General features: G+C 33.1%; 1 protein-coding gene and 1 long non-coding RNA gene across 3 annotated transcripts in view; one reads left to right on the top strand and one right to left on the bottom strand.

The window, feature by feature from the left end:
- Positions 1-18,981, top strand: part of LOC129225126 (membralin-like) — a 75,291-nt gene extending 56,310 nt beyond the window's left edge. The window contains exons 11-12 of the mRNA XM_054859688.1: positions 15,974-16,073; positions 17,330-18,981. Of these exons, the coding sequence (XP_054715663.1) occupies positions 15,974-16,073; positions 17,330-17,677 (448 nt within the window). The 3' untranslated portion in view covers positions 17,678-18,981. The remainder of the gene's footprint in view (positions 1-15,973; positions 16,074-17,329) is intronic.
- Positions 18,982-19,111: 130 nt separating this feature from the next.
- The window catches only part of LOC129225128 (uncharacterized), a 701,259-nt gene continuing 695,718 nt past the window's right edge, over positions 19,112-24,652 (bottom strand). For both annotated transcript variants that reach the window (XR_008580719.1, XR_008580718.1), the window contains exon 5: positions 19,112-19,603. This is a non-coding gene — a long non-coding RNA (uncharacterized LOC129225128). The remainder of the gene's footprint in view (positions 19,604-24,652) is intronic.

The raw sequence follows: 24,652 nt of genomic DNA, 5'->3' as shown, positions 1-24,652 counted from the left end.
AGCTATGCAAATAACGAATGATGACTTAAAAATGATAAAACGCTCAAAAACTTTCATAGATCTAATTTTAAAAAATATAATCGAAAAAATGCTGTTCCAAAAGTATAAAGACAATCGATGAAAAACCTGGTTTTAATATTGATACTCAAAACTGGCATACTACTACAAGGTCATTTTCTTGTGACGCACAAGTTTTTTGACATAAAAACGAACATGCGTTTCCGTTTTTGAACGATTGCCAAGATGACCTTCAATGTGCAGTTCTCTAAAAAAGATTTTGCAAATCTATATTTTGAAAGGGTGTGGATGGAAAGTGGTTGGCATTGCAAATAAAATTGAACGCACTAGGACTGGTATTTGCCAAATTTTGTCCAAAAATAATAGTTTTGAAGCAAACTTTCGTTCTGGAAGACCAAAGAAAATAACTAAACGTCGAGACAGAGAGATGGAAAGATTAGTTTTATCCCAGAGCCTGTCAACACGGTCAGTTTGTAAAGAAGTAAGCTTCCTAGTGTCAAAATCAACAGTACGTCGACAACTGCAGGCAAGTGCATTTCTTGTTGATCGCAAAATTCGCCAAAGTTTACAAAACTGCATAAAGATGCTCGTGTTCAGTGGTCCCGAAAGCACACGAATGGGACAAATGAATGATGAAGTGTTCTTTTTAGTGATGAAAAGAAATTCAATTAAGATGGTCCTGATGATTGGGCATAACCCACATTTTTTTTTCAGTAGACAACAAGGGGAAGGTTCATTCATGGTTTGGGGTGCATTCTCTTTCAATGGAGCAACCGATATATCATTTTTGAAAGGTCGTCAATGTTCCGAAGATTATAGGAAAAGGCTTGAAAAACAGTTACTTCCATTTGGAAAATTGCTTAGGGAGAACCAATGGAAATTCCAACAAGACAACTGCTCCATTCACGTGTCTAACTCTACAATGATGTGGTTTACGCAAAATCAAGTAACCCTTATGGACCGGCCAGCCTTTAGTCCTCACCTAAACCCAATAGCGACGCTCTGGGGAATATTAGCTCAAGATGTATACGCTAATAGGAGGCAGTTTGCAACAGTTCAAGATCTTAGACTGCAGTTTGTTTTTGAAGTTAGTAGAAACGAGCTGATGTGTGCATCACATGACTTCCTTTTACTCCAATTTAATGTCATTTTCCCATTACTGGCAATTTTAACGTGATTCAATAGTTTACTCTCTAAATATCACCGACAGTGGCCAAATTGAAACAGATTAAAAAAAAAAAAAAAAAAAAAAAAAAACCGCCAAATTTGTCGCCAAGTTGGCGACAAAATGGCGATATATCGCCAAGTGTCCGCCAAATTATAACACCACTTGAGTTTACATCGAAATCATCAACAATTTCCCCCCAAAAAGGCGCAAAAGACCCCTTTAGAAACACCCGAATGCAACCAAAAGGGGAGGTGCACAACAAGACCCCACTTGGAGTCTACGTACCAAATTTCAACTTTCTAGGACTTACCGTTCTTGAGTTATGCGACATACATACGCACATACATACATACGTACATACAGACGTCACCTGAAAATTGTTGTAATTAACTCGGGAATCATCGTTATGGATATTTCGCGTGTCTATACGTTTTTGGGCACTTATCCACGTGTGGTCGAGTCGAAAAAAATAACTCAATATTCATTCGGGTGTGAGTAAAATGGAAATAAGGTCGATTTTTGAGTGAATTTTTTTTTTCGCGGTTACAATACTTCCTTTTTTGTAAAAGGAAGTAAAAATGGTTTAAAGTTTTGAACTTTAAAGGAAAATAATGAGTTGTCTATAAACTTTTGGGACAGTAAAATTTTAGTTTAAATTTTTATCACAAAGTCTGTGATTGTGTATTTTTTTTTAAATCAAGTATTAATATTGTATTGATATTTTTTATGATTCTAAATTGTTTTGAATTCATTACTTCTCTTTTTAACTTGTAAAACATGAAAACCTTGTTGTCTCTAAACTTTTGGGACATACTTTATGAGAGTTATATTACTGTTATATAAAAATATTAATATATTGACACAGTTTGTTTTTAGGACTTATGTTTAATGATTTGAATGAAGGATTAGTAAACTGAAGTAACTTATATATCGTCATCTCAAAGCAACAGTAGAATATCTTAGTGTTACCTCTGAAATTAGATGTCTTAGTGTTGCTCTGAGGCGGCGATATAGGCTGTAGAGCACTAGTTTCCAACTTTTTTTTTTACTCGCGGGCCGCACATAATATTAAGATGCAGTGGCGGCTCGTGGGAGGAGCCCCGGGCCCTCTCCCTTTTTTCAGACAATAATTTATAACTTTTTATTTATTTTCCTTTTTTTTTTGCGCGTACGTACTTGAAATAAAAAAAAAAGGATTGTACCGTATTTTCCTGCGTATAATCCGCGGATTATCTGTTAAAAAAGTAAAATTAATGAAGTGCGGATTATATACTGCCGCGGATTATCTGTGTGTTTTCCCCCCTAGACATCAACGCACTGAACCTCAATATTTACATCAGTATTCGCCGATGCCGTTACCCTGCTTGTAAGTTGTTTGTTTTATATAGCCTGAATCGCGTAAAAAGAACATTCAAGCAATGTAGAATAAACAAATACAGAAAAAGAAGAAGCCTTCATTTGCACAAGATTTGGCCGTTTGCTTTTTTCTCGACTCTTTGTCTTCAAGTAACTAGCGTATTATAATGATAATTTTAGTGAAGAAATCATTATTTTTTAGATTATTTTTTATATTAGTTTTGAATATACCTTAAAAGTTATTACTTCACGTTTTTAATTTAGTTGCTAAAATTGTATGTTAAATCAAAACTTTTCTGCATCGTATTATCTGTAGATTATACGCCGCCGTGGATTATACAAGATTGTTTTTCTTCAGGCCGATTTTAGGGCTTCAATTTTGAAAAAAATACAAGGCTAGAGCTCCAGAACTCCTTCCCGTAAAAATATTCAAAGTTAGAAGTTAGTCTACAACTGCATTTTTGGAACTACAATTTCGAAAAATTGGAGGGGGGGGGGGAGAAGGAATTGATTTCTATTAATTTTTCAAAAAAATGAATAAATAAATAAATAAATAAATAAAATAAAACGATCGGAGAGAGTCCCTGAGTTCTATCCCTTACCCTAACGTCAATAAATATGACCTTAACCGCGTTTTAAGGCTTCAATTTCTACAAATTTCCACGGAGTCCCCTGTACCGTTCTTTCCTCTAACATTATCTAAGACTATATAAAATTGCGTTTTTAAAATTACTAGTTTTCAAATTGATAGATTTGATGAGTAAATCAAATCAATCAAATGGATGAGATTTTTCCCTATTATTCTCCCTTCCCTCCCCTTAAAAAAATATTTTCTAGTTTCGCCAGTTGTGTGTTTAACGTTTGTGCATATATCGTTACAAGATTTTTTTTAATTTTTTTTAAATTCCAAAATTGTCTTCCAATTGTTACACAGAAATTATTATTTGTTTTAAATTACTGCTCATGTCGTTTTAAAGAAAATGTGACAAGTTATCAAAAATTTGAAGAAAATAAAAAGTTTCCGATATTTTTTTTTCTTTGTCTGCATGAAAATTCTGAATCTGGCACTTGGACGTCGGCAGATTCATATGCAGGAGGGTACACCAGCATGTAAATCGTTAGATTTTTTAAAAAAAATTTAGTTTATTTATTTTTATTTTATTTATTTTAAAGCGAACACTGAGATGCATTTTCATCTTCGTTAAAGTTAGTTAATTTATAGTTTTTTTACACATTTCTCTGATCACAATATTTTTGCACTTTTGTAATTTGGTCCTGCTTAAAAAATGAAGCACGACCTTGAAAAAATACCAGTGAAGCTAATCGGCTCATCAACAGAATACTAGTTCGTTGCTACGACGGGGGAGCACTGAAAGTATTTTTTTCTTGACATCACCGGTTCTCAGTCTTGTTCCCAAACTAGATTCCCCACTTCCCCAGAAAACCCACGCAGGGACAAAATTCCAATAAATTTAGAGGGAACTAGGCAAAGGAGAAGTGCCTTTTGTTTGATTCTAAACAGGTATATTCTCAGAATTTATATCTATAATGATACAAAAAAAAAAACTGGAGACTAGAGAGGGGAATATTTTCGCACACTGGGGAAAAATTACGGATCATCGCAATAAAGGTTACGGCGACCTCTCATTTCGTTCCCTTCCAATTGCCTTTTCAAAAAAATTTTTGATGTTTTTATGTGGTACAAGAGTACAAAAATACATACATATTTTTTTTGTTTTGTTTTTTTATTTGAGTATATTGCTCGTTTTCAACACTAGGCATTTTTTTTCTTCAAGCATGTATATTTACTTTGTCATTTCGGGGAAGGTCCAGTCCATCCCCCCCTTGGCTACGCCACTGACCAAGACGTTTGGGGAGTGCTTTTACCCCCATCCCAGACAAGAACTTCATTCGACTCTCAACTCATAGTGGTTCTCGGGGAGATGATGCTTCAGACAGACAGACGAGCTTAGATTTTAAAAGTATATAAAACAGTGGTTTCCTACCTTTTAGTATCCACAGATTCTTATCTTTGTACGTCAGTGGCGCAACGAAGTGAACTTTGCTGGCCAAACTGGATCGGCTGTGCAGGTGATGATGATTTACCCTTTATGCGTTGGCCAGCCAGATCCCCAAACCTAACCCCTGTGATTTTTTTATGAGGTTTCGTCAAAGACTGTTTAAACACCACCTTTGCCTAAAACGTTGTAAGAATGAACTGCTGCATTTGTGCAGCCTTAAGAAAACTGACTGTGAAACACTCCAAAATATATGTTATAGATGTGTGTCGCGTTACAAAAGGCGCACACATCGAACATTTGTAATTGAAAAAGAAAAAACTTTCAGTTTATCTTTATTTTTATGTATCACTAGTGGTACCCGCACGGCTTTGCCCGTAGTTGAAAATTAAAAGGTCATTCGGTTCGCCTGTATATTTACAAATAGTGGATGACGAATTTCTCGCCAATTGGCTATGTTCATTCGCTCTCCCATTCCACGTCATGCTAATTTCGTAATTTACTCGTCCATCTTATAATAATTTTGCTCCGAAAATGTTCTTAAAATTGAAATAGAAAAAGAACAAAATCGAATTTTCGAAAAATCGCTTCGAGGTGCACACCCCGATGCTACAAACTAAATTTGTGCCAAATTTCATGAAAATCGCCCGAATGGTCTAGGCGCTATGCGTGTCACAGACATCCAGACAGAGAGACTTTGAGCTTTATTATTAGTAACTAGTGATACCCGCACGGCTTTGCCCGTAATAGAAAAATCAAAAGGTCTTTTGGTTCGCCTATATATTTACAAATAATGTATGGTGAATTTTCTCGCCAGTTGGCTTGTACCCATCTTACGGTTCCACGTTGTGATAATTTCGTATCTCGCCAATTGGCTTGTGCCGATGTTACGGTTCCACGTTATGATAATTTCGTAATTTACTCGTCCATCTCATGATTTTTTTCCTTAAAATTTGAATAGAAAAAGAACCACATAGAATTTTTGAAAAATCGCTTCGAGGTGCACACCCCATGCTACATACTAACTTTGTGCCAAATTTCATGAAAATCGGCCGAACGGTTTAGGCGCTATGCGTGTCACAGACATCCTACAGACATCCAGACATCCTCCGGACAGAGAGACTTTCAGCTTTATTATTAGTAAAGAAGAAAAGAAAAGAAGAAAGAAAAAGAAATAAAGAAAAGAAAGGTAATTTTCAGAACAAATTCTTTCCCATTTTATTAAATTTCTGTTAAAAATGGGCTTAAAATTGGAATAGAAAAAGAACAAAATGGAATTTTCGAAAAATCGCTTCGAGGTGCACACCCACATGCTACATACTAACTTTGTGCCAAATTTCCTGAAAATCGGCCGAACGATCTAGGCGCTATGCGCGTCACAGACATCCAGACATCCTCCGGACAGAGAGACTTTCAGCTTTATTATTAGTAAAGAAGATTTACAGTGCTAAGTGTAATTGTTTGTGAAATATAAATTTTTAAAACCGGGAGAGTCTTTTATGTTAACCCTGTATTATGTAACACGCCAGTTATATAAGATAACATTCACCAAACATTATGAAGAAATTGCTTTTACATTCACTAAAGTCTATTAAATTAGTGTATCTATTCAAATTTACTATCGTATGCACGTGTGCAATTGTCACTAAAGCTCCAGTTAATTCTTAAGGTGTTGCAAGCAGCAGCAGCTCTTCTTTTATTCTACGCGAAAGCCACCGGCAGGGACAGTCCAGACAAATCGATGCTTGACCCCAATCAAGTTGAGTGGACAATCTGGCTGTTTTTTTCCTCTCTTCCCGAACATTTCCATTTTCTTTTCTGTTATCTATTGAGCTATTAATCTATGGTGTTCTTTTTCCTTTTAATGCCTTTTGTGTGCCGGATAACAGTGTGGTAACACGTGTCAACAACCCACTAGACTTTCTGATAGTACGTTTGGTTACCTTGATAATTTTTGGATGTAAAAGGCTCAATTCCTTTTAAATAATGTATGTTTAGTTTGCTTGGTAATTTTAAGATTTAAAAGTCTCTATTTGTTTTTTAGAAAAAAGTGTTACGTTTACTTGATAATTTTTTGGTTTAATAGACTTGATCTGTCCTCAAATTTGATGGTGTCCAACCCACGGTCCGCATGCAGTCCTCGAAGCTTAACTGTGTGGCCCGTTGTTTTGCTTAGTGTTACAAATCGAAAAGTACCATCAATGACAATGTTACAAATTAGAAACCAAATGTTCAGAAATTGGTTTCTGAAAAAGATGCATTTTATAAAAGAAGCGTAGTAATTTATAACAACGATTATTGAGTTTTAATTTTTTTTCTTTCCCATGTTTGCCTTTGTTATTTAGAATTTTTTAAAAATATTTTTGAATTTTATATGTGTTCTTGCCTGCGAGAATCATTTCAATATGAGGAACAGCTCTCGGGTAGAGAAAAGTAGGAAATCACTGTTCTATATTTTAAAAATCTATGCGCGTCTGTCTGCCTGAAGCTTCGTCTCTTCGAGAAACACTGCGAGTTGTGAAAGTCAGTCGAACAAGATACCTAAAAATTCGAAATTTGACGAGGAAATCATTCATAATCTTTGTACGGTATTCAATGTGCAGAGATATTAATTAAAGCATCAATTAACACTCTTTCGTTTTTAACATTCTTGCAGCCAAATCGGTTGCCAAAATTGGCGAGAAATTGCCAGTTTTTACGCGAAACAAGTCGCCGTAAGTGGCAAAGCACTTGGTGAACAAAACAGTTAGGGATAGAGCCAGCTAGTTTATTTAAAAATTGTATGCTTAGTTTGTTTGGTAATTTTTAGATTTAAAAAATTCCATTAAAAAATGTGTATGTTTAGTTTCCTTTATAAATTTTAAATTTAAAAGACTATTTAATGAAATATAAAATGTATTTAATATGTTTTATTTGTTTTTCAAGGGAAAAAAAATGAATATTATTTCTATGCAAATGACTACTTGTTTATATACAGGGGATAATATTTCGTGCGTAGGGTTGGTTAGGTCAACAGTCGACAAGATGATTGCATTTACCTCTCAAATTTGAAATGAAGATTGTAGACACGTACTTTGGAATTTGAGGGAAAAGGCTGTTGTCTTTTATATAGCCACTTAATACTCTAACAGCTTCATTATTTTTGCATTCTGTATGAAAGAAGAAATTCCCAAACCACTCAAAGGCACGTGCCTACAATTTCCATTACCAACTTATAATTTAAGTGCAATACTCTTCACAAAATAAAATTTATGATAAAAGCTTAAAGTAATTTTTAATGGCCTTTAAAGATATTGTCATACATGATAAATTGTCTCTGCATTTGAAAAAAAAAAAAAAAAAAAAAACTGTTTTGACTACAAACGTTTATTTATTGCGAAAATGCTTTCCCTCCCCAATCGTTATAGTTCGTTTTTATTTAAAATTGTTTTCAATTTTCTGTATTATCTGTATAAACCCTTAGATACTAGTTCATACTAGACTATTAATTGCTTTGGTTAGTTTATATCGTAGCATAAGTATGTACACTATAATATACGGTAGAACGTCTAAAATTCGAACACATTCCCATGAAGTTTTAATAAACACATTTCTTTTTTGTTCAGCAAGGAATGAAAGTTAATATTTGTTATTATTTATTTCTTTCAAAAACGTTATATTTATATTGTAGCATTATGTACTGTGTTGAATGTTATGTACGTAAATATTGTATAACCACTTAACATGATTAAATGGCATACTATTTTCCTTAAACGATATTTTCGTGATTATCTTTGAAAGTCAGAACAATTTGAATTGCCTACTATCCCAATTAGTTTAGATTTTTGACGTCTTCTGTTTTTCAAAAACATTTCTCAACTACCTTTAAAGCACGGATCGGTAAAAAATTATTAAAATTTTTCGCGTAGCTGTTATATTATTGTTACTCCTGCTTTCCCAACTCCTCCTTAACTAGGTATTTAAGAACATATCCTTTTTTTTTTTTTTTGTAAAATTTGTATTGTGAGTTATTTTTTATAATATTCAAATTTAAATCGAAGTAATTGTTGTAATTATTATTTACTTCTGTAAATAAATCTAGACAATTTAGTGGGAATTGTGAAAAGTAATCACAAAAGTAACTTAAAAAAATGTCAAATGAAATCAATTGAATGATTGATATTTTTGCACAAGTTTATTTTTTACATGAATAGGCAAAAATCTTTTTCAACCGATCAAGTTTTATCGCGGACCGGAGCGGTTCTGCCGTACCAGCGGTTGAGAATCCCCACTAGTATAACAAATATGTAATCTTGTTTTGCTTGCATTGATATTATGCTAGCAGAGAAACAACATTTACAGAATTTACTGGTGTTAATTGAAAGGTCTGCATTGATATAATGTTGGCAGGGAAACAATTTTTTTGGGGGGCAGGGAACCTTTGACAATTTTTCACTTAGGTTTATTTAATTATTGAGATTTTTTTATCTGTATTAATGTTATGCTAGCAGGAAAACAACTTTTACAGGATTCTCCCAGGTTTATTTATTGAGAGGTTGTTTTATTAGCATTGATGCTCTGCTAGCAGAGAAACAACTTATAGAAAATTTATTTATGTTTTGTATAGATTTTTTTTTTCGCATTGATATTCTGCTAATAGAGGAAATACTTTTTCAGAATTCACGTATGTTTATTAGGGTGTATCCCCCCCCCCCAAAAAAAAACTTTTCTCTGGATTTCTAAATTTTAATTTGATAAAAAGTTGTCCCTACAGACCCATTTATACTACAAAAACTTTTATTAAAATTTAGGCATTCCACTTGAGGCCTAAGTTTTTGTAATTTTATACAAAAAACTCATTTTTTCTCTATATTTTTTTGAAGTTAAAGAAATTAAAATTAAATAAATAAAAAAGTTGACAAACGATGAAATCAAACATCGTTGCAAACATATCTCCGCAAAGTACTCAAAAATAAGGATTTTTTAAAGTTAAATTTTTTAGTATGAACAAATTAATTATTTTGAGAATAATAAAAAATGCTTTTAACACTATTCCTGCTGGTTCTTATGCAACATGGCTCTTCTAAATCCAAATATGACAACCGTTTTCTCCCCAATCGCGCTCTACTTTTTGGAAATGGTGCCCCCCCCCCCTTATTTTTTTCGTTTTCGACAATTTCGCTGTCATTATTTTGATTTGGAAGGGAATAGAGCATTACAAATTAACCGTTGACAATCCTATGAAAAGTATATTTCTTTTGCGTTGAGAAAGGCGTTCCTTGTAACACCGAAACACGTGTCTGCAGTAATCTGCAATTTGTGCTTTTTGGCGTTGTTATTTCTTATTTTACCCTAATGTTTATTTTTTGAGAGGTTATTTTTTCTGCATTGATATTCCTCTGCCAGGGAAACAACTTTTACAGAATCCATTTATGTTTATTAAGAGGTTGTTTTCTGTCTGCACTGATAATCACTAGCAGAGAAACAACTTTTTCAGAATTCACCTGTGTTTTGTCTGCATTGATATTTTGCTAGCAAATAAACAACTGTTACAGAATTCGCATATATTTATTGACAATTTAAGTTTGGGACCACCTGGTGACAGAACTAGTCGAGATTCCTCCCGCGGATATGACTCCTATCGATCGGTAATGCAGGGGTCGAGTCCGTTGAGAAGAGATAAAATGGAGGGAGTGAAGACTTCCATTCGTGAAGCAAAGACCCCAAGTCACGTGATAAATTTTAAAACAAAACATTGGAAGAAATCAGGTTTCTTCCTCCAGCTTCACGCAAGACATATTCTCCATTCGTCGTTGTTGAAATACGTGACTTGGGTTTTAGCCTCAGCTTTTGCTAAGCCAATAATTGGACTAGCTCTCTCCATTTACTTATTATGCTCTAAGGTTGGGTCACTTATTTGATGGTCCTTTGAAAGTTCGTAAATCGCTATTTGCATCGTTAAATATTATGAATTAATGTTAAAAACACAAAGTTTTATTGAAATCCGCTGTTGATTATCCAGTTCATTCAACTTTCTCCTTTAACGGCTCGATAGCTTTGAATAAACCTAGCTGGCCTTAAGGCTCATATTTCAACTCGCGATCTCAGCAACCTGATGTTGTATGATTTCTAATTAGCATGCTCAAAACATGACAGAACTAGTAGAGAGTCTAAGATCAAAATGTGATGTTTAAATCTGAGATTTTAGTATTTGGTTTCAGCTATTTTACCATTGTCAATAGTTTTCCAGAATTTTAGGCACAATATGTCTCTCTACGATCTTACCATTTTCGTTTTGGCTTCTTTTTCTTTCGGAGTGTCTCAGTGGCTTATACGTGAGAATATTTTTGGTGGTAATACGATCGAACATTTTCATAGATGGCCAATAAATCTTCACCTGAGACTGCTGACTATATTTTTAATGCTTCAACTGTCAAACTTCTACTTCAATCATCCGTAAATCAAATTTGATAAGCTTTTTAAAAGTCTGCACGTATTGATGTAGATATGAACGAATGGGTAACCAAAAAAATTATTTTAACTATTCACGTGTCTATTCTGACGAGTTCTATCTTAATGCCTGTATTGTGTGTATGGGAGTATGTATGTGCATGTTTTGCATAACTAATTAATGAAAAATCTTAAAAGGTTGAAATTTTGTATGTACAACCTGTAAACGAGTAATTTTGCACTTCCCCCTTTTGGTGGCTGTTGGATTGTTCTAAAAGGTTATTAACTACTCGTTGACATCTACAGTTAAGTGAATATTACGTTCCATTTGGAGAGGATTTTGAAACAATACTAAGGTAAAAATGAACTGTAATGAAGTTAGGTAAACACACCAGTAGTGGCCAGTGTTTAATAGTGCTTCAGTAGAGGCCACTTCAAGGTTTATATTTGAAAAAATAGGATTCAAACGTGCAGGAGGTAATACCTTCTGCACGTTTGATGCACTTTTGAAGCCATTGGGAGACCTGGAATCCTATTTTTTTCAAATATAAACCTTGAAGTTGCCACTAAAGTGTTTCCCTTAATCTTTTACTGTCGTAAGGGGTATTTTAAAAAATATTTTTGTATTCAATCCCCAAATGTTCAACACCTTTTCTTCTTGCATTTGTAGAAGCCTGTGAGAAATATGAATTTTAAAATTGCTATAACGTCACTAAAAACTCCTTTGACCTGTTAATATTGCTATAAACTCTTGTTCAACTCGTTTCACTGTTTAACCTTTTTACTTCCTTTTACAAAAAAGGAAGTATTGTATTCGCAAAAAAATTTTCACTCAAAAATCGGCCGTAATTTCCATTTTACTCACCCCCGAATGAATGTTGAATTTTTTTTTAGACTTGACGACACGTGGATAAGTGCCCAAGAACGTATAGACACGCGAAATATCCATTTTGACGATTCCCGAATTAATTACAACGCGTTTTCTCGTGACGTGATGTGCGTATAAGTGTATGTATGTCGCATAACTCAAGAACGGTATGTCCTAGAAAGTTGAAATTTGGTACGTAGACTCCTAGTGGGGTCTAGTTGTGCACCTCCCTTTTTGGTTGCTTCGGAATGTTCCAAAAGGGTTTTTTTACACCTTGTTGGGTGGAAATCATTGTTAATTTCAATGAAAACTCAAGTGTGTTATAATTTGGCACACTTGGCGATACATCGCAAGGCTTTTGGTCGCCAAGTTTTGTCGCCAACTTAGCGACAAATTTGGCGATTTTTTTTTTTAAATCTGGTTTTAATTTGGCCACTGTTAGCAATATTTAGAGAGTAAAGTATTGAATCACTTTAAAAATGCCAGTAATGGGGAAATGACATTAAATTGGAGTAAAAGGAAGTTATGTGATGCATACATCAGCTCGTTTTTCTTCATAGGATGACGAAATACTTCGTCATACCCTGTTAACAGACTAAAGAGTTCGCGGCAACAATGTATAAAGAACGAGAATATCAGTTTAAAAGTATAAATTTCAAAAATTTGCGTACATGTGTTTTGGGTAACAAGAAAACCTTTCCACAATGCATAACATTTTTTGCCTTGGGGTATAAGATCACAACTCTTCCCGTCTATAAAAATATTCTTTGTTGCCCTGAAACTATTGTCTAAAATATTATTGTAATTTATGCTTATTACTGCGCAAAGGTTAACTGTTTACTCCCTATAAAGTTTATATATAATATACTTTTTCTGGTGATTGTCTTTGGGGTAACGAAAAGTCAATTCAGCTCACAACTTATCTGCAAAAAGAAATCCAGAAGGACAATGTACAAGGGAAAGTCACTTGTCTATGAAGACCATCAGAGTTGCGGCCAAATCGATGGTCTACCCCAATCAAGTCAAGTGGAGGATCTTCCTTCTCTGGTTGTCTTCCCTCTTCCGTACTTTCTTGCCCCCTTCCCACCCTCACGTCCTATGTTGCTCAATTAATCGACGGAATTCTTTGTTTTATGCTTCATTCTTTCTACCATTTGAGTACTAAGAGTGAAGTTTGAGCGTAATCGTATGGTCTCTGTTTTTACTTCGATAGCGTGAGGTTACATGTTTTGAGCAAAATATTAATGTAAAAAGAAAAATAAATAAATAAATAAAATAAAATATCTTGCATTTTTTTGCAAATTGATCTTTGGAAATGTCTCTGTGTTTGGATTTTATCTTTTGAAAAGTTATAGAAAAGGAGGAGTCATGTTCTGTGTGTTAAATAATCGAAAGACTGAAGATTTCTAAAAATTAGCAATATAATATTGCTGACTAAGTTATTGTTCATCCACTTTTTTCTTTTGAGAAACATTTCCTCCGTTTGTCTGTCCATTGTTAAATGATGCATCTTAATACGCGATATCTATATTTTTGATCCATTAATTCATTTGTCAGTATCATTTCTCAGTTGAATCTTGAACCCATTCCAATTCGTCGATATTCTCAGAATAGGCAAGGAATATATATATATATATATATATATATATATATATATATATATATATATATATATATATATATATATATATATATATATATATATATATATATAAAAAGAACAGATGGAAAGAGAGATGGAAAGAGGAAGGTTGGAGGCCGCGCAAGGTGGTGTAGTAAAAATCATAACAATGGAATGAACAAAGCACTTTCGCTATAGGTGGATGCGTAAGAAAACTAGAAAACGTTAGAGCTTATCTGATTTTTTTTTTTTTGAAATCTGTCCAACTTTCATGGGAAGAAGGGGGAAGGGGAGGAAGGATCTTATAGTGTCCTAAAAATATTTTTAAAGAACAAAGTGAAAAATAAATTGGCAATTTAATATCAACTGAACAAAATTTTGAAAGTAGGGTTATAACATGGCGAAAATTGGAGTCTGTTAGTTTGCCTATCTGACCCCCCCCCCCCCTCCTAATAACTTTTTGGGGCTAATAGAACGACTCAAATAAAATTTTCGTTCTAAAAATATCCGCAAATAATCCTTATTCACGTTTCACTTTTTTGAGTGGAACAATTTTTGCTCAATTCGGAATAGTACAGTGAAACCTGTGTAAGTTGACCACTAGCGGTGCACTACTTTAGAGGTCAACTTAAACAGGTAGTCAACTTACAGAGGTTGATTTATATTATAAGGGTTAATTCCGTGCCTGAAAAAAAGCGGTCAACTTAGACGGGTGGTCAACTTTACAAGTTTTACTGTAGTTTGAAAGAAAAAAAAAAAAAAAAAAAAAAAAAAGAAGGACAATAAAACATTGGCGTCTAATTTGAAAAGTAGGAAAAAATATTGAATAAATCCTAAATTACAGTGGATTTGATTATTTTTTTTTTTAATTTTTAGAAAAGAGCTCATGACATAATGGACGTACAGGATATATATATTGGTTTGAATATTTCAATAATTATTTTAAACAGTTAAAAAATTAACATTAGGAGTGGAAATTAACCAGGGGAAGGAGTTAATCTCCTCTAGTATACCATTTTCATTCAAATGATTTCATGCTGTACTAGTTTTGCGTTTTTTAGTATACTAGTTTTTGCTAGAAGGAAGACAAATGCGTTTTTATGAATGAATCAGTCATTTAAAAAAAAAAAAAAAACAAAAAAAAAAAACAAACAAACAAACACATAAGAGCCCCTATTAAGAGTCCAACTCATTTAAAGTGTAATGGTGTATCGCTTTCGAAAAGTTTTACTGTCTTTTTTACGTTCAAATGTGTTGGAATTTCTGTAATTTTAAGCGCATGTAGTACAAGGACTTTTCGTTAATCTCTTCCGTGGCGGTTTGCTGCAGAGGAGTAAGTTTTGATCGAAAGTATTTTATTGTTTTTTGAAACTTCTCCTCCGTCTCAATATGTTTTTGCCATTTCCTATTTCTCATCTGAGCTTTACCATCGATTAGATACTTTGAGAGTTGCCCAGTAATCCTCTTAAATGATGGACGATGATAGAAAAGAAAAACATATAAAAACTTAAGCTCAGAAAAGAAAGTTTTTAAGCTGCAAGTTTTTGCGAAGTTTTTTTCCCCCACCTCTCTACCTACCACTCTTTTTTTTTTCTTCTCTGCATTCCTTTTTTTTTTTTTTGAGTTGTGCTTTTGAGGGTTGTGGAGTGAGATGTATCTACGATTGTAAAGCTTTTGAAATCAATTTTGAGTAATTAAAGACTTTAATGGGGTTTTAATGTTATAGCATTTTTTTAAGTAATTGGCACGTTAATTATTTTTTTTCTATTTTTTTTTTCATATAAAAGCTGAAGAGATAAAGGAAAAAAAAAAAGATGGGTTTAAGATGCGTTGTTCATTGTTTTAAGTAGTTGATTTGTTCTTAATTTTTATGAACTTTGATTCTCGGAAGTTTGGATGGATGACTTGAAATTTATGAATTATATATTTCTCTTATTTATCTGGATGTATTTTATTTTATATAATTATTGCAAATGGCCAGAAGTTCCTTCTAAAAAGCAAAGTTTGAAAATGCATGAATCAAGATGTTAGAAATTAAAAAAGATTTTTTGTAGCCATTAATTTTCCTTTTTTTTTTTTGAACTTTCAACGTTAAGGGCTTGTGTTTGTTTTAAAGTTCTTTATTTATAAGATGCGTTCTGGTGATCGCCGAAAAATGTTGATCATGAGATACGTAGGGGGGGGGGGGGGGGTTCGAGAGATGGGGAAGTCTAATAATATTTATTCACTTCCATTTTATGCTCTCCATTGATTTCGATGTCGCACATGTTTGTTAAGTGTTTTGTTTGGAAATTAATCGACATTCACCGCATTATTAGTTTTATCTTTCTAATTACTGCATTTTATAATTAGTATTGATATGTGACAATGAATATTTTTTTTTAAAAAAAAGAAAAAAATTATGTTCATTTTTCTGCTCACATCACTTTGCATTTTACACTGTAAAAAATATTTTTTAAATTTGGTATTTTTATTTGTTTGTTTATTTTTTTCAGGTTTTTCTACTTATATCACTTTGCTTTTTATGCTTACCATTATCGTTTCAATGGGCAGTATAGCAATCTTGCACTTGCTACATCCTGGCTTTTTATTCAGGTACGAATATTTTAATATTTTTCTTAAAGGATTTTAATTTTTTGAAAATTATAATCTGTCAGAAATTACTTTTAGAATCCTATAGGAATATTTTTATGAAACCATTCAAGTTAAATTTTTTTTCGATAGCATTGGCAAACTTAGAGGTTTGAAAAACTTAGAGGTTTTAATTCATAAGTGAATCCAAGATTTCCGGGCGGAAATGGAGGGGCGGGAGCGGGGGGGGGGGGATCTGAAAAAAATTTGTATCAATGTGATATCGATACATTTTGTTGGAGCGAATGAAGGTACTTTCGTAATCAATGATCAGAAATTCTCACATAGATGTATAAATGTAGGGATAAGAAAAAGGAAGAGGCTATTGCTCAAATGTTTGAGCTTATCAAGGAAAAAATACTTTTGATAATTCAAAAAAGTCGCAAAATGAAATAATTAGACATAAAATGTTTCCTGCGTCGTCAATGGTATTGGTTGGAGTGGAATGACTTCATGCCTGTTTACATAAACAATGAAAAGATTGACTAAAAATAAGTTATTTTCTTTCTATGGAAATGGTTTCCATTACAATCTGTTTTCAACCCCTAAAATTTCTTACTGCTATTAGGTCTAAAGCATCCCGTTTCTTCCTGACACGGGGAAAAAGCAGGAGTGAGGGTTCTCATGGCGGGGGGGGGGGAGGGGGGCGAATGACCCAGCTTGTTAATGTGAACCATTCCTATAAATGTGGGAAAATTTCAAGTTTATGAAATCAAAAAGCCTGCCATATGAAAACAATTATAAAATGGTATTACTCCTGGTTCCGGATTTACCTCTGAAAAGATGGTTCGATGATTTGGAAATATATACACACAGTTCTCTATCTCAGTATTTGTAAAACATCATGTACAGAGTAAATTTTAAAAACTCTGAATGAGGCAAATGAGAGATCAATTTTGGAGAGTGAAAGATTAGTATAAAATTTCTGCCTTATAGCTCAGCCCTGGATCTATAAATTTTGGGCCCGCCTGCAACAAAATCTGTTGGGGGCCCCTCTCCAAAGGCCAGCAGTGTATATTTGCACTATTAATAAATCTTAGTGCTGGTTTTTTCAATTTCTTAGGCTGTTGGGTCCCTTGAGGACGTCCCCCCCCCTGCACTGCAAGGTTTGCGGGTATGCAGATCCGGACCTGAATAGGCTGTTTTCACCTCTGATTCTCGTGCATACATTTGAATCATATGATTTTAATCTCAAATTATGTTGTTTTGTCTATTTTTAGCATTCCATGCTTTTCTTCTTTCATCGGTATGAGCTCCCTGCTGTCGTGCGTTCAAATGAACCACTACTAGAGAACGGGCATAATAATTCTCCACAAATAGAAAATGATAGCTTGCCATCTGACGCAGGTGCTGCAACTGAGAATCAGCAGGAGCATAGCCAAAGCCCCCTTCGCTCTAGAACTCAAAGCAATCAAGATAACTCCAGCACCTCCAGTGCAGCTTCAACTAGTACAAATAATGATAGTGACTCTTGTACGTCTGGAGCTTCCTTAGAGAACGGCAGAAAGGCATCTTCAAAGAAAGAAGAAACTTGTTTGCAAGCTTGTCGGCCCCAGCTAGTTTCCTAGGATGTCTCTTCTTCGTCATTTAAACTAATTTATTTATAGTTCTATATGAAAACTCTCATAATTATAAGACTCGCATAAACTTCGTACTTTTAGGAAAAATATTATAATAATTATTATTAACATTGCTTAATTTATGTTCTTTTTCTGTCAAATGTTCTGAATTTGGTGATTGGAAATTTTTGATTTCTTTGATTTTAATTGAAAATTACGAATCCATTTCAGAAATATATAGGTGTAAATATATGCAATATCCATAACAATGTTTTTTTTGTCATTTTCCAGATCCTTAAATGTGTTGTGTTACATGTTAGTTACTGTTTTTTTTTTTAAATCTGATTTTTGATGAACTGTCATCTTTGTTTTTCTGCATTGGATATTTTTTTTTTCATTTCTGCCGTCTGCGGGTAAATGGCATTATCTGCAGAAATCAGTCTTTGAAATACTTGAAGAAACGCATTTTAGAATCAATACTAATAATAGGAAAATGTTTGATTTAGACTTTTTTTGCGCTTTTTTTCAGCGGAAACCAAATAAGCAAGCTTGTACAATAAAGCTAATGTACAATGTGTTAATGGACAAAGATGCAAAAAACATGATTTTGTAGTTACTGCTCTTTACTTTCCCATGGTAGATTTGATTAAGGTAAGTATGTTCCTTTTTAAAAATAAAAAATGTGTGCATGTTCGTGGGAATTTACTTTTTAGATTCACATATGAGGACGAATTCAAAACTGCATCTCATCACATATTTATTCACTTAAGATATTTCTTAAAAGAATATTCAATTTGTGAATAAGATTTACATCTTATAATTAAGTTAAAGTGAATTATTTATTCTGCGTTTTTATTTGTGTCATTTGAATCCATTTTAAGTCAAATTCTTTTATGAAATGTTGATTTTAGTGTTTCATTTAGTTTTTAATTCAATGAGAAGTGAAGTTTTAAAAATTTCAATTCCTTGAGTGTGTAATTGAGTTACCATTGTTGCTGTTTTTATGTATGTAGTGTGTTACATGCTTTTATTTGTAGATTGCAATCATCAGTAGAACATGCTTCATGTTATTGTGGGAACTTGGGACTTCCCATATGTAGTGAAAGTTACATAAATCAAGATTCTTTGCAGCCACATTTCTAGTGTTTAAATTTTAGCTATATATTATTGATGCATATTTTATGTTTCAGTGGCATATAGTAAAGTATTTAAATTTATTAAAATATAAATTATTACTTTATCATGGAATGGTATTATTTTGTGCAAATTAATATGTCTGAATCTGAAATAAATAAAAGAATTTTAGTCAAAAACTGTTGTATGTTGAAACATGCATACAAATTTAATTTTATGATATCATACTAAGTTTATCTTAGTTTTGTTAGAATAACCTCTTTTTAAAGTGTTGAATTGCATTAGTGAAAATTTTTAATCAAATTATTGGTTATTCTGTGAGCTTTTCTAGTTTCACTAATTCCACATTAAGGGTCCAAGAATAAAATTGCTTCAAGACAGAATTTTATTTGAAGTTGTACTTTGGAAACCAATCAATGGCTCACATGAGACAAGTTTCAACAAGATTTATACTTTCATTTGGGGTTTCACCAAATTGATTTCCCGTGCTATATCTTTTTTTACCTGGTTCCTTCATCAACTGTGAAATTAATCCATGCTCATTGAAAATAAAAATAGTATAATTCCTTGTCATAAAAACTTTTATTTGTTCCAATTCAATTTTTTTTAACATAAGAGAGGCAATAAATATTATACATTTTAAGATAAAACTTTGAAAGTTACTGGTGTAAAATTTTTTTTACTGGCTATCTTGGTTTTTAATGAACTAACTTTCGTTATTGAAAGCTCCGGAATTCTTGCTTCAGCAATTCTTCTGACTTTTTCTTGCTCTGAAGTACCAAGTGAAGTAATACTTGAATTCTGAAATATTGAAGAAAGATTTTTAATATAAAAAATAACCAATAACTCTTTAAAGTAATACTTTACCCCAATGAAAGCTTTGGTTAAAGCATTTGCTTTGATTTCTCCTTTACCCATGACAATTTTTAGTATAAGAGGACATGCATGCAATTCGCATCTAGGAATAGTTTAAGTAAAACATTTAAATTTTAATTTGTGAAATATTTCTGTACATGTTTTTAAACTTGTTTACTTTTATCTGTGTTCAAAGCCTTACTTTTAACTTTTTTTTAAAAACACATTGCTTACATTCATAAAAAGTGTTATTCAAGCAGAAAGCAATGCAGTTTTGAACTTGTTCAAATCCGTAGAATTGTTTTACTGTTCAAGAAATTTCATTGCTCAAGTATGTAATGTGTTGCCAAATATTGTCCAAATACAAAGTATGAAAATTAGTTTTGTGTGGAAATTGTTCTTTACAAGTATAAAAGCAATAATTGCACACAAAAATTGTAGTCTTGTTTAAACCAAATGATAGTAATCATAGGTGGGAAAAAAAACAGAAAGTTCTTTTAAAAAATATGACTATAGTGTGACTTTGATAAGTTGAGCCATGCCCTTGACCATGCTTATTTCTTTTTAGGGCAATAGAAAAGGGTAATTGTTGCAAGACTTGAGTTGGGTTACCTTCATGGTAGTTTTTCGAAAGTATTCTTACTCAAATCCGTGACTAGTGTCGTAGTTGGGAAAAAAATATTTGACTAAACACTCTTTTTTAGTAGGTGCAGGGTCCAATAGGATATATTGGGAGACCCTAGGCCAAATTTTTTTGTTCCCCCTCCCTTTTAGTCGAATCTTAGAGTTTGCTAAAAGAAATTTAGCAGCTCTAAAAAGCGATGGCCGTAGGATACGACGTAGTTGACCCTATTCAGTTATCTGGCTTTGTGTAGAGGTAATGGTTGAGTGTTTTTTGTCAGTTCAGAAAACTCGGTTTAGATTTCGTATGCCTGCTTTATTTCATCTATTAAAAATCACTTTAAACCAATGTACTTTGATGTTGCAGTATTTTTACAATACTAAACCAAAAGTTTCAAGTAAGGCGTGCTTCCCCCCCTCCCCACAACTACATCACTGTCTCTACCAATAACGTATCCTTCTTTTACTGAGCGCTCCTTAAAAAGCAGGAAATAGTGTCTCAGCATATCAGAGCCACAGTATAGCTTTTGATTTTTTTGTTTAAAATTGCCAATAGCATTGCATAATATATTAATGCAGCTTTTATTTTAGGAATAATGTCTGTATTGCAATATGTTAATTTATTTATAAGTACAATTACGTTTACCAAAACCCTTATTCCCAAAAGTTTAATCCCACCAAATTATGTCTCACAAAAAAAAAAAAAAAAAAAAAAATTCTTTGTAAAAGAATGTTGAGAATAATATTTTCTCATTTATAAATTGCTTCAATTTTTAAAATCAACGTGTGACTTTCACTAATAAAGTTGGAGAATTTTGAAGAGTAGTTCAAATTTTAACAAAAAGAAAAGTTTTATAATTAATAAAAAATTGCTTTTTCATTGCTTCATTGGGTGTTTCTATAATAGTAATAGAATAAAAGTATAAGGAATAGAAAAGAAAAGGTTATTCTTATTATTATAAAAGTCTTTCTTATTCCGTAACATGTTTCCTAAGCTTGGCAGAATGCCAAGATGTAGAAGATAATTTAAGAAAGTATGAAACAATTTTGTTAAGTTGCATTGTAAATGATTATTTGATAAACAATTTGTTTCTAACGAAACAAGAAAACAGATTTATTAAAATAGTTTTTAAAAGTTTTTATTTATAAGAACAGGCAACTTTCAAGTAAGAGATAGTAATAAGAAAGAAAGAATAAACAACTGTTTCTATATTTAAATGTTTTACGATGAAATTATTAAAAATAGGCAGCGTATAGTATACTCATTACAAAAAACTGTGCTCTTTAATAGACTCAAGCTGTGTTCATATAACATGTACTCGAGTATATTTTAAAAGTTATAGTTAAGTATTGTTAGTATGTAAGATATATATATATGTATGTATATATATATATATATATGTATATATACACAGTGAAACTTCTTTGTAAAGCCCACACAATGTTCCAGTGGAAATTGACCTTATGAGGGGACGGGTGGCCCCTTGAATGGACGGGTGGCCCCTTGAATACTACACAAGAACAGTAAACACATCAAACAATGCTTATATTCTTAAAATAGGCATTCAGAATTGTAAAAAATGTGGAATCTGTTTTTCTCATTTTTTTCGAAAATGTACTCCTCACACTTGTTCCCTTTTGTAAAACGACCAATTTCCTATTCCTATTCAGAGTCACAACTGACTACAACTGTATTTATGTCGAGGACTGCATACTAAGTGCCTTGCCTCCACTATTTTATATACCGATAGATTTCAGCACCATCACCGGATTGAACAGTTAATGAGAATTTAGAACTAGTCCAAGAGCTAATAGCTACCTGGTGCTAGCACCCCCAAGAGGTATCGTTTCACTTGGAGGACATTGAGACCACGAGCATATTTAACGTCACCCAGTCCCCTTTAATGACGACGGTGGGTCTTCGACCATCGAGGTTCGAACCCAGGACCCTCCGGCTCCGAATTCGACACTCTACCGATCAGGCTACCACGGCCCAAAACTTGACCAATTTACTTTTACAATTGCAACAAATGGTCAAGATTTCACTTCAACTCAACCCTCTTAAAAAGTCAAAGGTCAGACCATGAACACCTGTGCAAAAGTCCACGGCCCATTTTTTTCTGTTACCAAAGCCAACACCTCGTTTTATTTTTTAACATAAGATAGTTTCAGACTGAATTCGTGTTGAGTCTTGAACTGAAAGATTGTAACTGTTAGAATATAAGCTCTTGAAACAAGCAGAAAGACTTGAAAAAGAAAGAGGAAGGAAAAAAGAATGACTTTTATGAAAGAGAAGAGATAACACGTTTCTACGGCATAAAATTAGCATGTCTATTTGAAATATTTTTGTTCCTAAAAGCATTGGCTCTTGAGGTCTTTAAGAGAAGTTTCACTGTTTGTATTTTTTAAGTAGATTAGTATACAGGGTGTTCCGTTTTAACCTGCAAGACCTTTATTTTCGCAACCGTTAGTCCTAGGTGTATACTTTCAATTGCAAAAATTTTCAAAATCAGATACGGAGTTAAGAAATTGAGAGTTTGAAGCAAAAATAAAAATGAGTTAAAAATACAAAATTTAACTTTTTATAAGGGCTCTAGGTCCCCTAACTAATATTTAGAGAAATAATCTCCATTAAAAACTATTACTGACACAAAAAACGTGACATTTGGGCGACCAAAACTCAAGGAGATATTCCATTTCAAAGTTTTAAGGGATCATACAAAAGATGAGATTGGAACTTATCGCCCTTTCAGAAGAATGACAGGTCATCAAAGTAAGAAAAACAAGGTATTTATATTTTTCATTGCTATTCAAAAATAAATGCAAATGTTAATGTTAAACACACAACAAAACCTCAAGCAATTCGAAAATCCACACTCTATGCACACATATAATTTAAAACATTCGTCAACTGCTATATTTCCCCCCAAAAGGTATTATTGACGGGGAGTGAAAAGTGGTGTAAGGCACAAAACGCTGCGTTTCATTTCTCGGTTAATATTGGTTGAACTAATTTCAAACTTCTTGTTCTGGAACTATTTTTCAATAGAGATTCTTTCTCTAAATATAAGTTGGGGGACCTAGGGCCCGTATAAAAAGTTAAATTTTGTATTTTCTGACATTATTTTTATCTTAAACTTTCAATATCTTTTCTCTGCATCTGATTTTAAACATTTATGCAATTGAAAGTATGCATCTAGGATTAATGGTTGCGAAAATAAAGGTCTTACAGGTTAAAATGGAACACTCTGTGTGTATATATATACACACACACATATATAGATATATTTGGGGTTATGCATGTGTTCCATCTCCAGGCGTGCACGGAGTAAGTGTAAAATAACGAAATAAAAACAAATTGCAAAAAAAAATGAACAAGGTATGCAAGAACTTGAAAAAGGAGAAATGCTAAAACACTTTTTAATTAAAAACACTGTTTAAATGTAGTTGTGGTTAAATTTGTCGGTTTAGCATTTCTACTTTTTTAAGTTCCTGCATACCTTGTTCAATTTTTTTTTTGCAATTTGTTGTTATTTCGTTATTTTGTAATTTTACACTTACTTCGTGCACGCCTGGAGGTGGAACACATGCATAACACCAAATATTTAAATCACATTTAATTCTTTAGCCGCAATTATGCGCTGGTTGAGTGTAGAATATATTATTTTTCACATTCCCCCCCCATATATATATATATATATATATATATATATATATATATATATATATATACAGTCTTTAAAAATATTTTCAAATTAAGGGATAATTTGCTGATATGAAGCATCTCGAGTAGTATGTACAATTATACACGTACGAGGGGGGACCCAAAAATGACCGGATTTTTGTTCTAAAACATTTATATGTTAGTTTATTCACAAAATTTCTTTAGTCTTCTTCAAAGTGCTCACCCTTGGATGCAGTACACTTGTTAATTCTTTTTTTCCACTGTTAAAAGCTCCCCTGGAACTCCTTAACTTTAACCATGTATAGTAAGTACCCTTTGCGAAGTAGTTTTTACAGCCTCTACATCATCAAAACGCTTCACTTTAAGAATTTTTTTCATCCTCGGGAACAGAAAAAGATCCCAGGGGGCTAGGTCTGCCGAATACGGGGGTCGAGGAACGACTAGCCACCTTGAGAGGCCAAGTAGCGGTTGATAATGAAGGCTGTGTGTATGGGAGCGTTATCGTGGTGAAGGAACCATTCTTCCGATCGCCTTCATGAGCTCCAACTCATTCTTGTTTCTTCTAAAATTTCGTCATTCATAAAACGACGACTCTCGTTGATTTTTTCAACGTTTTCATCATTTCGAGACGTTAAAGCGCGCTTAGAGCGAGCATGATCTTCAACATTCATGCTACCTTGTTTAAAGCG

This window comes from Uloborus diversus, chromosome 6 (genome assembly GCF_026930045.1).
Source record: "Uloborus diversus isolate 005 chromosome 6, Udiv.v.3.1, whole genome shotgun sequence".
Taxonomy (NCBI): domain Eukaryota; kingdom Metazoa; phylum Arthropoda; class Arachnida; order Araneae; family Uloboridae; genus Uloborus; species Uloborus diversus.
This window is presented reverse-complemented; position numbering and strand designations above follow the sequence as displayed.